The sequence below is a fragment of the Hylobates moloch genome, unplaced genomic scaffold, assembly GCF_009828535.3.
Source record: "Hylobates moloch isolate HMO894 unplaced genomic scaffold, HMol_V3 SCAFFOLD_10, whole genome shotgun sequence".
NCBI lineage: Eukaryota > Metazoa > Chordata > Mammalia > Primates > Hylobatidae > Hylobates > Hylobates moloch.
The window spans coordinates 94,531,931-94,548,748 of NW_026652285.1; the positions used below are offsets into that span (position 1 = coordinate 94,531,931).

The following is a 16,818-nucleotide window of genomic DNA, read 5'->3' on the forward strand; positions in this document are numbered from 1 at the left end:
GAGTTCGAGACCAGCCTGGCCAACATGGTGAAACCCCATCTCTACTAAAAATACAAAAATTAGCCTGGTGTGGTGGCACGTGCCTGTAGTCCCAGCTACTCAGGAGGCTGAGGCAGGAGAATCGCTTGAACCTGGGAGGCAGAGGTTGCAGTGAGCCGAGGTTATGCCACTGCACTCCAGCCTGGGAGACAGAGCGAGACTCCATCTCAAAAAAAAAAAAAAAAAAATTGTAGAGATGGGGGTCTCACCATGTTGTCCAGGCTGTCCACTTTCTAATCTGTAAAATCCAGGTACTAATACCACTAATGTCATAGGAATGTTATGAAGATTTACTGAGCTAATGCACGGAGAATGCATCAGCTCGGAGCTTGATACAGGGAAATGGCTCTGTAACAGTTATCATTATTATTAGTATTGAAGGGGAGCAGATGACACTGGGGTCAGGTGGCTGGGCAAATATAAGTGGGCCTTACCATGATAATAATGTGGTCTCTCCTTCTTCTCTTGCTTTATTTTGTTCGTACACTTTGTGTTGTTTTATCTACTTAATTGTTTACTGTTTCTGTCTCTCTTTCACTAGAATGTGAGTGCTTTGAGAGGAGAGAGGAAGAGCTTTGTCAATTTTGTTCATTGCTGTATTCCTAGGCCCTCAAACAGAGCCTAGCATGTAGTAAGTATTGCAATAATGTAATCATTGTTTCTGGAACATTGTGCCAACTGTTGTTCCAGGTGCCATTTATGTATTAGCTGATATACTCGTAACAACTTTTGAGATCAGTATGTTATCTCTATCTTACAGATGAGGTAACTAAGTCACAGAGGAATGGGATTTTTTGTGCCCAGTGTTACACAGTTAATAAGTGAAAGAACAGGCTATCTTTCTCCAGAGCCTGGGCTTGTAGCCACTAGGCTGTGTTCTCCCCCAGTAGGAAACATCACAATTACTTTTATTAATAATATTATTGATAACTTAAAATAGTTTATTACCTATATATGCAAAGTTCTTTCGTTGTCTTCTCTCATTTGCTCATAACACTGTGGAAAAATCCTGTATGGCCTCCCTCATCCCCCTGCACTTGACAGTTGAGGAAATAACAGATAATGTTTATTGAGTACATCCCATGTACCAGCACATTTATTAACTTGTTTAATCCTCACAATAATTAAGTTGTTGTAAGAGGGACAGAATGGGAACAGAGGAGAACAGTGAAGTAAATGGTATTATACACATTTGACAGATGGAAAAACTGAGGCAGAGGTGAAATAACTTGCCCAGGGCCACAAAGCTAAAAACTGATAGATCTGGACCTCAAGCCCCAACAGTCTGACTTCAGAGACTGTTCTCTTAAGCACGTCACCTGAAAACCTTGCATTCAGAGAGGAAAAATTAACGTCCACAGGTACTCAACTTGTAAGTGGCAGAGCTGGAATTGGAAATCAGGTTTGCTTTGACCACCAAACTTGTGCTTTTTCGCATGTATGATGGAGCTGAGGTGAGAGTTATGTCTACTTACCCCAAAACTTGGGTTTCCATCCTTCTGTGGTGACAGGGAAGAGAAGACAAGTGACTTAAGACCACTTAGCTGGGAATGTGGAGCTGTGACCCCTGACCTCAACCTCCTTTCTCATTTGGTCAGGCTGGGCTGTATTTCAGAATGATATGTCTGGTTTAACCAGGCATCAGTCACAGAATAGTCCTTTGAAAGCAGGTGCCCAGTTGTGTCCCCAGAGAGAACTAAAATTACTACTGGTGTTAGAAGTCCTTCCAAAATGTGTGATTTCCTTGGACTAAAAGGACACCTACAGAAGATCTAATGTCTTTATGAGACATTATTTATGTAAAACAGGCTAGTGGGATGAGGCGAGGGTGGTGTCCCTAGAAGCATAGGAAATCTGGCTGGGCTACACAAACAAAAACATTTCCTTCAGGACCGGCAGCCCCAAGGCGTGGGGCAGCTCCCACTGGCAAACAGTGAAGCAGGCACGTGGTGCTGCTGATTTCAGGCCCATGCTCCTGTAGGGGGGAGTCCCGGAAGCCCAGGGAGGAGGTGGCAAGGTTTCTGTCAGTGGCAATGTCAGGAATGTATCTTGATATGCCATTCCTTGAAAGTGCAGCTTCCTTCTCCTTAGCCTGCTCCCCACAGCTGCTGGAGCAGGATTTCTGTCCCCTGCTTTCCCCATTGCCTTCGGCTCTCCTCTGTTCCCGTTCTGTTTCTCTCTGCTCACTATCTGCTCAGTTGCCTAAATTCCAAGTGGCTAAATCCTTTGTGACCATTTTCTCTCTCACCACTCACATCCTATTCTCCCCTGGAGAGAAGTCCTGGAGATTCTGTTGTAAGAATAATTTACTCAGCTATCCTTTGTTGAGCTCTTACAGTGCATACATATTGACAGCACGCCAAGTACTTGTCCCCCATTATTTCATTTAATCCTCCCTTCCACCCTCTTTGTAATATTCTTACTCCCATTTTATGTAGGAGAAAACTGAGTTTGGAGAGGCTGAATAGCATACTCAAAGTTCTGAAGCTAACAAGTGGCAGAGCTGGGATTTCAGCTTAGGTCTTTTTAGCCCTTAACTGTGTCCTTTCTACATTTTAAAGCCCCCTTTAAGTGTCCAAAGAGCCTTCTGAAGTTGAGTGTCTGTTTCATTGCAACTTTTTTGCTGTCATTACCTGAGCTGAGCGTGGCTTCCTCTGACATACACCTGGTGTATAGCTTTGTACATGTGTTGCATTCTCATTGAAACAATAGGAAGTATCATTTCAGTCAGTGGGATTCTCTGTTGTGTGAGTTAGCAGTGGGGCATGCCCTCTGCTTATTGTTCATAGGAACATGCTCAAGGAATTTTTCAGGAAGGCCCCCATCCAGGATGTTACTGGAAGATCTGCCTGGTGGAGCTTGTACAAACAAAGTATGACCCTGCCAGCTCAGCCAAAACCCCTGCCTTGTGCTAGAGGCTCTCTGACCCTAGCGGAAAAGGCGTCCTCACCCAGCCAAGAAACTGCAGCGGGGTGGGTCCTGAGCTCCCCGTCTACCTACCTAAAGGCTCCTGGTCAGACTCTTGCCATGTATCTAGATCTGGTTTGTATATTGCTATCTACACAAACTACAAATCTGATCAAGTTTCTTCTTATTTTAATGTAAAATATACATTTTTAAAATGTACTGTTTTGGTCTTTTTTTTTTTTTTTTTTAAAAGATGGGGTCAGGCTGGATGCGGTGGCTGACGCCTGTAATCCCAGCACTTTGGGAGGCCGAGGCAGGCAGATCACATAAGATCGGGAGTTTGTGACCAGCCTGGCCAACATGGCGAAACCCCGTCTCTACTAAAAATACAAAAATTATCCAGGCATGGTGGCCTGCAACTGTAATCCCAGCTACTCAGGAGGCTGAGGCAGGAGATTCGCTTGAACCCAGGAGGTGGAGGTTGCAGTGAGCCGAGATCACACCACTACACTCCAGCCTGGGTGACAGAGCAAGACTCCATCTCCAAAAAAAAAAAAAAAAAGATGGGGTCATGCTGTCTCATCCGGGCTAAAGTGCAGTGGCATAATCATGGCTCACTGCAGCCTCAGACTCCTGGGCTCAAGTGATCCTTTCGCCTCAGCCTCCCAAGTAGCTGAGACTACAGGCAAATACCATGACACCTGGCTGATTTTATTGTGTGTTGTAGGGATGGGGTCTCACTGACTTGTCCAGGCTTGTATTTTTTTTTTTTTTTTTTTTTTTTTTTTTTTTTTTTTTTTTTTTTTTTTTTTTTTTTTTTTTGAGACAGAGTCTTTCTCTGTCCCCCAGGCTGGAGTGCAGTGGCGGGATCTCGGCTCACTGCAAGCTCCACCTCCCGGGTTCACGCCATTCTCCTGCCTCAGCCTCTCCGAGTAGCTGGGACTACAGGTGCCCGCCACCACGCCCGGCTAATTTTTTGTATTTTTAGTAGAGACGAAGTTTCACCATGGTCTCGATCTCCTGGACCTCATGATCCGCCCGCCTCGGCCTCCCAAAGTGCTGGGATTACAGGCTTGAGCCACCGCGCCCGGCCAGGCTTGTATTTTAGTCATTTTTTAAGTGTACAGTTCAGTGGCATTAAGTATATTCACATTGTTGTATAAGCAATCTCTAGAATGCTCTTCATCCTGCAAAGCTCTGTACCTCTTTTTTTTTTTTTTTTTTTGAGACAGAGTCTCGCTCTGTCACCCAGGCACCCAGGCTGGAGTGCAGTGGCGCGATCTCGGCTCACTGCAAGCTCCGCCTCCCGGGGTCACACCATTCTCCTGCCTCAGCCTCTCTGAGTAGCTGGGACTACAGGCGCCCACCACCACGCCCGGCTAATTTTTTGTATTTTTAGTAGAGACGGGGTTTCACCGTGGTCTCGATCTCCTGACCTCGTGATCCACCCGCCTCGGCCTCCCGAAGTGCTGGGATTACAAGAGTGAGCCACCACGCCCGGCCAAAGCTCTGTACCTCTTAAACAACTCCCCACTTTCCTCTTCCCCCAGCCCCTGGTAACCACTATTCTACTTTCCATCTCTATGAATTTGGCAACTCTTAAGAACTTCATGTAAGTGGAATCATACAATATGTGTCTCTGTGAGTCTGGCGTATTTCACTTAGCATAATGTTTTTTATGCTAAGTGTTTTTTATGCTAAGGTTCATCCATGTGAGAGCACATACCACATTCTCACTTCTTTTTAAGGCTGAATAATATTATATGCATATACCATATTTTGTTTATTGAGCTGTCAGTGGATCTGCTAGGACCTACTATGACACTGAAGGGCTTACAAAGCCTTGCTCTTGCCAGCCTCTCCACCCTTCTCTTTTGGGATAGTCTTTGCCTTCTTCTTTCTATACTGTCACCTTTTTTTCATCCTATAAGAGCTATATTCTTATATATGCCATTCCCTCTGGTGAGAATGATCTTCCACTATCCCCCCAACTCTTAGGCAACTTAAATATCACTTAGCCTCAGTATCTCCACATTTAGTTCCTGGGGTCCCACAAAGAAAGGCTGGGCAGACTCCTTTCCCCACTTAATTATTTTTATAGATCTCTATGTGTCTTTATGGTGCATATTACCACTGTAATTTATTTACTAATTTGCATGTGTTTGTGTAATGACTGCCTTCCTTGCCAGATGGTAAACTCCGTGTATTTAATGCTATCTCCCTTTTTTCTGTCATAATGTCTATAATGTAGGTGCCTAGTAAGTAGTTGTTGAATGAAGCTATAGATTGAATGAATGAATACTGAAAAGAGACAATTTCAGGGCTACATGCTGAGAGTGTTTGGATTTTAAAATGTCTGTGAGGTGTTAAATTACCAGTGAGATCTCAAAAAGTCATCTTGCCAGAGCATAGATCTTTGCTCTGTCATTTCTCTGTTGATTAAAAACTTTCATTATTTGAAGATGCTTCAGGGGCTTCCAAAAATGTAACCAACAACAGCAGCAGAGACAGTTTACATTTCCTGAGTGTTTATTCTCTATCAGGCTTTGTACTGGATGCTTTCCATGTATTACCTCATCTAAATCTCACAATAACTCTGAAAGGGAGGTTCTGTTTCATTTGTTTGTTTTTAATTGCCGTTTCCAAATGAGAAGAGCAAGGCTCAGAGAGTTTAAAAAACTTGCATAGGGTCACTCAGCCTGTAAGTGGCAGGCCCAGAAGTTGGGTCGGATCTGAGTTTTGTAGCCTGGGATAGAGCCCACCCCTCCTCCTCATCAGCTGAAGTAGTCTCTTTTTATCTGTTTTACAAATGGGGCCTCTGCCTCAGTTTTCTTTGGACCCAGGGGTTTGTGGCTAAAGAAGAATTTGAAAACTCCAGGCCTGTAGAATATATTGGACTGGGATGTACCCTTTTCAGCTTCATGCTGTCCCTCCACTACATCTCCCACTGTGCTTCCCAAAATGCACTTTGCATTCTTCTGCAGCTAACAAGTTACTGTGCAACCATAAGGCAGTTTTCAGATCTCAAGATAGAAGTGTTGTGTTTTCTGTATGCTCCTCCCACAGTAGATCCATCCTTCTGTCCTAGCGACAGTCATCCTCTTTTTAAGTAGTGGCTGACAAGTTTATCTCCACCACTAGTCTGAACCTCTGGAAAAGATGGGCCAGGTCTGCCTCTTCTGGAGCTCGTTGGTCTGGCCCAAGATCTGGCACAGAGCATAGGAGGCTTAGCCAGTGCTTGACGGGTGAATGCACATCAACTTAAAGTGGGTACTTGGGACTGACCAGCTGAGTTCAGAAGCCTGGAATACAAACTCCAATGTATACTCACAGAACCCCAGGAATGCAAGGTGGAGATGATCAGATGTATTAATCACATTTGGAAAAGAATGAAAATATTTCCATAATAAAATGTTTCTTTTCTGAAACAGATGTACCCTCATTGTTTCATGAGGAAGTAATTAAACATGTTTGATTAAAACATTCATAAACATTTATTCAAGGCTACTATATATGCTGCTCTCTTTATTGGTACTTTATCTGTTGTGTCTGCTTCTCCTAATCCTCCTGTAAGGTGTCTTTTTAAATCTTCATTTTAGAGATAAGGAAACTGAGGCTCACAGAGATTAAGTGACTTGCCCAAGGATAGTCAACTTCTGAGCAATAGATATAGGTGTGAACCTAGTCTGTCTGACTTCAAAACCAGTGCCTTGCCATCACCCTAACTGCTTCTGATCTTGTATTTTAGATACTTTTCAGCTCAGTACCCTGAACCAGCACACACATGCCCTTCTCCTCCTCAGCCCTCCTGTGTCCTACATGGTTTGTCTTCCTCCCTCCCTTTGCCCCTTCTCACTGCACCCACTCTCCGTTTCCTTGTAGTATCTTTTTGATTATTGCCTCTTTGCATCCAGAAATGGAAATATTTTTGACAGTATCAATGATTGGACACTATTACATGTGGAAACCGGTGTTAATAGTGTGGTAATGTCACATTTGCATTAATAAATACAAAATAATACATTTTATTAAGGCCAAATTACCTATATTCTGATTTTGTTCTCTTTCTATAGCCTTTAATTCTTAAGATTTTTTTGAGTCTCATTTTATATTTTTTAAGTGTATGTTTTTTCCTCCATTTAAAATATAACATTGTGGTGAAAAGTTGATCAGATAATTTTTTTCTTTTATTAAGTGTTTTCTAAACAGTGAGATACCTATTTGAAGTTATGTGAAATGCAATATTAAAATACTTCAGTATGTTCTTTCTGGAGAAGTTTATGAGGTTTCTTAAAGACTTAGGTTCATTTATTTTCTGCCCCTCTTAGTATTTCAGCAGGATTAAGTTTTTTGAATCAGTGGATCAAGTTTTAATTTTCCTGTTCCTTCCTTATACTGACATATGCTTTGGCAGAACAAAAAAGAGACCTAAACATGTCAGCATGATTTTTGTTCAGTGAATTAAAAACCATAAAAGTAACAAGATCTGATCCAAATCCCTAAACTCCTGACATGGTGGTTTTGTCCTTTTCAGTCCCAAGCTTCATATTACTGACTTTGAAGAGCTTTCTGCCTGGAAGCAGAAGTAATGGCAGCAGTGCATGATTTACTTGAAATAGATTACAAGAGTAAAAAGAATACAGGCCAGAAAAATCGGGGTTTGAATCCCACTTCTGTCACTCATGCTCATGGGCAAGTCACTTAACATCTGTGAGCCTGTTTCCTCATTTGAAGACTTGTGAGGATCAATGAAGTAACATACTTAAAGTACTCACGTGGCATAGAAGTGTTTAATAATAGTAGTAATTAGACTCATTGTTATTTTGAGAATACCTTCAAATAGCTGAATCCAAAAGGATTTATATAGATATAACTGTTCACTTCAGAGCTTATTCCTTCTCAAAATTCTTTAATTTTTTTCCCGCCAGAGAAAATATAAGGTAGATGTTACTAAATCTTTAACAACTGTTCATCACTATTCCACACTGAACATGTATCCAGAACTTGGGATTGTCCTTCCTTGAGCAAGAACCGTGTTGATTTGAGGGTCAGGGAGCATAGGCATGTCCATTTCAGGACCCGGGGGGGGGCAGAGGAATGCTGTCATACTAAGACCATTGGCTTTTGTGACAGGCCAGCTTGGGTCTGACTGGGTCTGACTTTGTATAAGGTACCAAATTTCTTTGGGCCTCATTTTCTTCATCTGTAAAACGTGGTTTGTGATCTTACAAGACTCTCTGTGATATGGCTTCCCAGCCTCTTTTCTTGTCACTCCTTTCTTTGTTATCAGTGCTCCAGCCAATTCCATAAATGAAGCATGGGTTCTAGGTGGTTTTGTCCTTTTCAGTCCCAAGCTTCATATTACTGACTGTGAAGAGCTTTCTGCCCGGAAGCAGAAATAATGGCAGCAGTGCATGATTTACTTGAAATAGATTAGAAGAGTAGCAGAAAGAATACAGGCCAGAAATATTGGGATTTGAATCCCAGTTCTCTCACTGGGAAGTTTGGTACCTTATACAAAGTCAAACCCAGTTTGCCCATGTTTGGGCAGCTTAAAGCCTTTATACATGCGTTTTCCTCCTGGAAATTCCAGGAGTTCAGCCCACAGAGAGGAAAGTTACAAACTGCTGAAATGGTTGACAGAGTGATGTTAAATTCTTGGCCAGCAGTTAATGTATAGAATGATTTTGTTGAATGTCTTTTGTCTTTTATCAGAGTAACCAGAGAGCACAGAGAAATGCTGGTGAAACTGGCCAAACAGAACACCAACAAGGCCAAAGACTCTTTACGGAAGGTTCGCACCAACTCAATGAACAAGCTGAAGAAATCCAAGGATACAGTCTCGGAGGACACCATTAGGCTAATAGAGAAACAGGTATTATTGCCAGCAGATGTAGTAGTGTCTATGTATTCAGCACAAGGAATCATTTGTTCATGTTTGAGGTGAGGACAGTTAAAATAGAATACCTCTGATCTTTCATTCACATTATCAACATTGTCTGAGTCTCTGTTCTGGGCCTAGCCTAATGCCAGATTCAGAGGGATCCATAGAGGAGGATAAGACACTTGTATTGTGTACCAGGTTTTGTGCTGAACACTTTATATTACTTCGTTTACCCTCATCACTACAAAACCATGAGGTAGGTAGTAAGGAAGCTGAGATTCAGGCAAGTTAAATAACTTGCCCGAAGTCACACTGCTGGAAATTGGTAGAAATCGGATCCGTACTTAGGCAGACTGACTTCAGAGCCTCTACGCTAATGCTCTCCTGTCTGGCTTTCTGGTTGCTGAGAAGTGAGCACTTAGTGTTCTCAGTGTGCTGAGTAGTGGCACTTGAATAAGTCTTAAGCTACTGGAGTAAAATAGTGAGAGACAAGGGGGAAAAGTATAACCATACGTACAAAGGTATGGTGATATAAAAACAATATTCAGTTAAGATCATTGGGGTTTGAACGTAGGATAAGACTAGGGAATGAATAAAGAAAACAGAGTGGCAAGATAATAGAAGGAAGTTCTCGTACACCAGGTTTAGGAGTTTGAATGTTAACATGTACAGACTTTCCCACATTGGCCGTGCGTCTGTATTAGTCATGTATGACCACAATAATGGTACATTACTACCCCAAAAACTCAGTGATCGACAATATCAAAGCAGTATTTCTTGTTCTCATTTCCATGGGCCAGCTGGGGTGTAGCTATTCTAGGCTGGGCTCAGTGGGCTTGGCTCCAGATCTTGGATTGGGTTCAAATCTGCTTTATATATCTCTCAATCTTCTGAAGCCAACAGGTTTCCTAGGGCCTCTTTTCATGGTAACAGCAGATGCCAAGATCATAAGCCCAACCACTCAAGTACATTTTAAACACCTGCTCTTGTCACATTTGATTGGCCAAAGCAAGTCACATGGGCCAAGCTCAATATCTTTGGTACAAGGAAATATATATATTTATGGAGGTCTGGGGAAAGAAGTGAATATTTGCTAAACAGCAGCTAATCTACCAAAGTACCTTAATCACTTGAGTAGCTTATAAAAATCCAGGTATCTGGGGCCACATTTCCAGAGATTGAGTTAATGAATCTGGGACAGAGCCTAGGAATCTGTATTTTAAATCCTTCTCAGGTGATTCTCATACAGTGACATGCTTAAAAGATTTTTTTTAGATGATGGAGAGAGCACATCTATGTTTATGAAAGATGACTATGGTGGCCAGGTAGAAAACAGATTGTAGGGGGCAAGACTGGAGGCAGGGAGACAGGGATGCTGCTGCAGAAATCCAACCAGGAAGTGATGGTGGCCTGAACCTGAGTGGCACCTATGGAAAGATGTGGAGATAGAATTAGTAACGTTCAATGTAATATAAAGGGTTTGATAGGCCTTAAAGCCTCCTCATCCACAAGCATTGTTTTAGGGAGATTGAACAGGCGTGTGGGCTGGATAGGGAGTGAAGAGAGAAGCGAGAAGCAAGGGACCCCTGGAGAAGTCCATAAATTGACTAGCTGCTCCCCTTCTCCTCCACCAGCAGTTAAAATGCTAGTTTTACTAGCATTTTAGTAGTAGGACAGCCACAAGAGTCACCTGGGGGGGGGGGGGGGGGGAATTTGGGGGGGATCCGGGATCTACTCCTGCATTTTCTGATACAGTAGTTCTGCCTAGGAACGTATATTTTTATTTTACTTAATTTTATTAATTCATTTTTCTTGAGATGGAGTCTCACTATGTTGCTCTAGCTGGTCTTGGACTCCTGGGCTCAAGCAGTCCTCCTGTAGCTGGGATAACAGGTGCGCCCAGATGGAATGTATAGTTTTAAAAAGCTCTCAGGTAATTCTGTAAAAGCACACATAGAAGATAATGACCTAGAAGCCTTGTAATGTACCTGTGTAATGACACTAGAGTTAGAAAAAGATTGTTCTGCACTTGATGTCCTATGAACTTGGGGAAGTTGCTTGACTCTTTGGAGTCTGTTTTCTGTAAAAAGGGATTGGTAATTTCTGCCTTGAATGGTTTCCTTGGTGTGCTAGAAAGCACTATTAGTGTACCTGACACCCAAACCCTCAAAACTCCCCTCTTGCCATCTCTCTGCCCTCCTCCCTCCCTGTATGAGCTAAAAGAGGTGGTTCAGAGATTAGGCGGGCCTTTCCTGAGCACTGACCAGGCCTCATTAATAGTCTGGGCCCTGGCTCCAGCTGGGCCAGCTCCTTGTCTTTCTCCCAGGGGATTTCTTCACTGCTTTGCCTTGTCATTGCTTCTTGGTGATAAGCCTGTGGACCTTCAGGTCCTGCCAGGCACTAGTCACTCAGCAAGCCAGGACATCTGCCTCAGGGACCAGAGCCCACAACTCCCGAAAGAGGAAGAATGATCAGATAGCAAGCATTCTTGATAAAACCCTCTTGACAAAGACCTTGCTGGAAGCCTTCACTCATTAGCACTGGCTTTTCGCCATCCTCTTCAGATTAGATTTTTTTTCTTTAGTGCTTCTTACTGTGATTTTTTAAAGTGAAAATAGCTGTATTCGTTTTGCTGTTAAAACAACGAAGAAAGTAATTGAAATCTCATCACTCAGATGACTGTTGTTAACATTTTAGTGTAGAACTTCAAGTTATCTCTCGAAACAAGAAATCTCATACTATTTATGTGATACAATATATCATAGATGTCTTTCTAAAAATATTATTATTTAAATGTTTATTCTTTTTTTTTTTTTTTTTTTTTTTCCCCCCGGGGGGGGGGAAGGGGCGCTCTCTGCTCCCCCCGACACCCTTCCCTCCCGGGTTCAAAGCATTCCCCTTCCCCCTTTTTTTTTTTTTTTTTTTTTTTTTGTCGCCCAGGCTGGAGTGCAGTGGCGCAATCTCGGCTCACTGCAACCTCTACCTCCTGGGTTCAAGCGATTCTCCTGCCCCAGCCTCCCGAGTAGCTGGGATTACAGGCATGTGCCAACATGCCCTGCTAATTTTTGTATTTTTAGTAGAGATGGGGTTTCACCATGTTTGCCAGGCTGGTCTTGAACTCCTGACCTCAGATGATCCGCCCACCTCAGCCCCCCAAAGTGCTGGGATTACGGGCGTGAGTGCCCAGCTAAATGTTTATTCTTAACCAAGATTGTTAATAACTTCGTTCACTGTCATAGAGTTAAAAGTTTGGAACAGAATTGAGCCTTATATACACTTTATGATGTTCTTTCTACTGTCAGAAGGCCCCAAACTGGAATTTTTGATGTGTGTGTGTGTGTGTGTGTGTGTGTGTGTGTGTGTGTGTGTGTGTGTGTGCGCGCGCGCACGCACGTGCACGTGCATGTTTTAAAGATATAAAGCAAGGTTATGGCTGATTGTTGCTTCATCAGACAGTTTTAAAATTTTGTTTACTTTTATTCCTTACTATCAAAGTAATATATGTTCATTGCAGAAAATGTGGAGTACAGAAGACTGCTTAAAACAATGGAGGAAAGTTCATCCTCCCCTCCCACATTGGAGAGGCAACCGTTCTTAACATTTTGGAATATTTTTTTCCTTTTAAAAAAAAAACTACATAGTTTTAAACATGATTGAGAACATATAGTATATATACAATTTTGTATTCAGCTTTTTATTTTCTGTTTGACCTCAAAGGCATTAGCATTTTTCATGTCTTGAAAAACTCTTTGTAAAACTCTTTCTGATGGCTGCTAAATAGTTGGTGGTGTGGTGTTCACTTTCATAAGCCCTCTTTTTGGACATTTTAGTTTGTTGAAACTTTTTTGTTATAAGGTTGCAGTGAATATATATATATAAATCTTTGTTGAGATGATTTCCTTAGAATAGACTGGAACGTCCCAAGTGTGGAATTACTGTACAGAGGGACTGCATATTTTTTATAAGATTCTTGGTATATACTACTATGTTTTTAGAATATATATGTATTTAATTTGCCTTTTATAACCCCTAACACTTGAACCTAGAATTTTTTTATCTGAGCTGAAAATGTTGCTTATCTGGGAACTGTTGCTTTTACTTTCACACTCTACAGAAAAGATTGTTATTCTTTGTATAAATCCATATGACCTTTCTAGAGGATAATATATACTAAAATCCATACATTTCTTCTGATTTAGTGACTTAGGAATTTGCCCAAAATAAATAATCAAGAGCCTTATTTATAGGAACGTTCATTGATATATATAATAGTAGAAAACTGGAAACTGTCTATAAATTTCTGACTGTGGGAAGTAAATTGTTTTACATTCATTAGAATCTATATAGAACGTTAATAAAAATATTTTATAGATATGGTAAATTCTTTTGGAATTTGCTTTTTAAAGGTAGATTATACAGCAGTTTGATTTTAGTTTTATAAAGAAAAGTCACATGTACCATGGGGTTGGCAGCTTATACATGTCAAAATATTAAAGGTGGTCATTTCAGATGATGGCATTATAAACAATTTGGATTTCATTTTGAGTGAGATTATCTTTTTTAATTTTTCAAAAATCTTTTGAGGTCAGATTTTTTAAAGCTTTATTATAAAAATGCTTCTTCAACTTTTGGTGTATAAGAATGAAATGATAGGCCGGGCGCAGTGGCTCACGCCTATAATCCCAGCACTTTGGGAGATCTAGGCAGGTGGTTCACAAAGTCAGGAGATCGAGACCGTCCTGGCTAACACGGTGAAACCCTGTCTCTACTAAAAACATAAAAAATTAGCCTGGCATGGTGGTGGGCACCCGTAGTCCTAGCTACTCCGGAGGCTGAGGCAGGAGAATCGCTTGAACCTGGGAGGTGGAGCTTGCAGTGAGCCGAGATTGCGCCACTACATTCCAGCCTGGGCGACAGAGCGAGACTCCATCTCAAAAAAAAAATAAATAAAAATAAGAATGAAATGATTCATTTGTAGGTTCTATCCCTGTAGTCATGTTTGACCCCCAGATTTCCTCAACTGTCCCCCCCCCGCCGCTACTTCCCAACCCCCATTCCAGGCAAGCTCTGCTGAAGAAGGACTGAGGTCTTCCCACTCAAGACTCTGACATCTGCCGGCCTGCTGTTTCACCTTTGCTTTGGTTTGCTATAAATGGCCTGCTGAACATTAAAGCACTTGGCAGAAACCACCAGTAAATCTGGCCAAGATCCTTTCACTGCTGCCTTTCCCTGAAAAACAGTGCTGCTCTGAAATGAGCAAAGCTGGGTGCTAGCAGAGCTAAAGGAGGGAAAGGCTCCTGGCAGACGGGTGGAAGGCAGGGAGGCTGGTCCAGGCAAGGCAGCGGGTGTTTTGAGCTAGGCCTCAGGAAGGATGGCTGGTAAGCAGGCCTGCCCCAGGAGTGTACTCTGTGCTCCTGCCATTCCCCTTCTCTGTCCCTGCCTTTCATTTTCCTGAACTTATCAGTAACAAATGTGATGATGATAATGATGATGACGATGTTATAATCTCTATGAGGCAGAGTATAATGTTGGCAAGGGTTCTTGCTTTGGAGTAAGACAGGCCTAGATTAAAATCCTGGCTCTTTCACTTCTTAGCTGTTAACACCAGCAAATGGTGTCATCTTTCTGAGCCTCTGTTTCTTCATCACAAAGTGGGAGCACAGGATTGGTATGAGGACCAAATGATGCTACATACTTAAAAGTGGCTAGTATGGTGGCTGGTCCTCAATAATTGTTCGCCCTATTTCTTTATCCTTCTCTTCTCCCCAGTCTTGTGACTTTAAATGTAGAACTTGGATTGACTCTTAATATCCCTAACACAGCCTGTCTGGAATGAGGCAGGACTAGGCCAGGTGCTGTGGGACCCCTCCAAAAGGGAATAAGAGCCTCAAACTGGCCACTAAGATGGGTGAGTTCTTGGCTCAGCCACACCACTGAATTTCTTTTTTCTTTTTTTTTTGAGACTGACTGGCTCTGTCCCCCAGGCTGGAGTGCAGTGGCGCAATCTTGGCTCACTGCAAGCTCTGCCTCCCGGGTTCACGCTGTTCTCCTGCCCCAGCCTCCCCAGTAGCTGGGACTACAGGCTCCCGCCACCATGCCCGGCTACTTTTTTGTATTTTTGGTAGAGATGGGGTTTCACCGTGTTAGCCAGGATGGTCTTGATCTCCTTACCTCGTGATCCGCCCGCCTTGGCCTCCCAAAGTGCTGGGATTACAACCACTGACTTTTTATGTGATCTTGGACAGATCAGTTAACATTCTGTGCCTTGATTTACTCCTCTCTAAAATGGGGATAATACCTATTCTACCTGCTTTATAGAGGCTATGTGAGGTTGTTGGATTTGAATGAAGTAACAGAAGATAAAACACTTTTGCATTCCTACTATGCAACTGTCGAGTTAAATAATGTTTATTATATGGTAAAGAGAGATAATAGTCTTTCATATGTTAATAGGGATTGTGTGCAATAATGCACGTAAAGTTTTAGCCAAGTGTCTGACATGTGGTAAGTACTGGGTAAGTGGAAGCTGTTGTTGGCCTTGTTGCTATTAATCATTATTTTAAGACGTCTGATAAAGGTGGAAAAGATGAACTTACAGGCAGGCTGTCCCCAAGAACACCTTATGCTTGTACTATGGTAAAATGTTAGTAAATATTTTCATTAATTTTTTTTTTTTTTTTGAGAGAGAGTCTCTGTTGCCCAGGTTGAAGTGCAGTGGCACCATCTCGGCTCACTGCATCCTCCAGTTCCTGGGCTCAAGCTATCCTCCCATCTCAGCTTCCTGAGTAGCTGGGACTACAGGCGTGTGCCACCATGCCTGGCTAATTTTTTGTGTTTTTTTAGAGATGGGGTTTCCCCATGTTGCCAGGCTGGTCTCAAACTCCTGGACTCAAGTGATCTTCCCACCTCAGCCTCCCAAAGTGCTGGGATTAAAGGTGTGAGCCACCACACCTGCCCTTTTTCATTAATTAATTGGAAAGAAGTCAGGAAGTGATAGTAAAAGTTATAGTACACGAAATAGCAAACAACCAGTTTAAAATGTGCATGCATATTCATTTGATAGATGAGGAAACTGAGAGTCAAAGTGGGGAAATGACCTACACATTTTCAACCCACTAATTTCAGCCAGAACCCATGTTATCAAATTGTTCTCCTAAGTACTCTCCCTCCTCCCAGTCCCCATCCCTGTCCCCAAACTACCCTCAAAGCCATTTTTCCAGAGGAGGCTTTCAGCCATCATTCCTGGCTGTCCCAGGCTGCCAGCCTGCAGGTGTTGGAGTACTGCTGGGCACCATGCCACACCCCATGCAAGGCAGCCACAGGGGGCAAAAGCATCTCAAGGCTTTGTGGGTAGCTGAGTGAGCAGGGACCAAGCTGTCATTCTGAGTCCAGCCACTCTTGCAGTGTGTCTGGCAGCCCCCAGGTGTTTTGCTTTTCTAGCTGAAAAAATGCACAGCTGTTGCTATGGTGAGAGCCTGGCCACCTCCCTGCCCAGGACCAATTGCTCTAAATCCTTTTTAGTTTCTACCCTTTTTAGTGCATTTAGTTCTCAATTCCTAGCCAAGGCCTGTGGTCTGCAAATAAAGATGCCCAACAGCCGCTATGCTGCTAAGCATGCAGATCCTTGGCACCATGCTGCAGCCCTTAAAGCCTCCTGCCTAAGGCTTCCTGCTTTCAGTCTTTTTTCGACATAGGGAGGAGACTGCAGCAGCTACTAAACTGTATTGTGTTTTTTCATTCTTGGAGTACATGTTTATGGCAGAAAATTTGGAAAATACAGAAAAACACAGAAAACTTTATTCACTTAGTGTGTTTTTCCTGAGAACCTGATATGTGTTAAGTCCTAGGCTGAATGTGACAAAGATGGACATGAACAATATATTGCCTGTCTTCCCATCACTAAAATATAACCACTATTAATATTTTGACAAGTTTCCTTCCAGTTTTTAAAAATACACAATTTTTTGTTTACATACTTTAGAGATCAT

At 42.4% G+C, this 16,818-nt stretch overlaps 1 protein-coding gene across 6 annotated transcripts in view; it reads left to right on the forward strand.

Annotated features, from left to right (window-relative positions):
• Positions 1–16,818, forward strand: part of MRRF (mitochondrial ribosome recycling factor) — a 73,025-nt gene that overhangs the window by 46,096 nt on the left and 10,111 nt on the right. For all 6 annotated transcript variants that reach the window (XM_032165055.2, XM_032165051.3, XM_058445506.1 and 3 more), the window contains one exon: positions 8,662–8,821. In XM_032165055.2, coding sequence (XP_032020946.1) covers positions 8,662–8,821 — 160 coding nt within the window. The remainder of the gene's footprint in view (positions 1–8,661; positions 8,822–16,818) is intronic.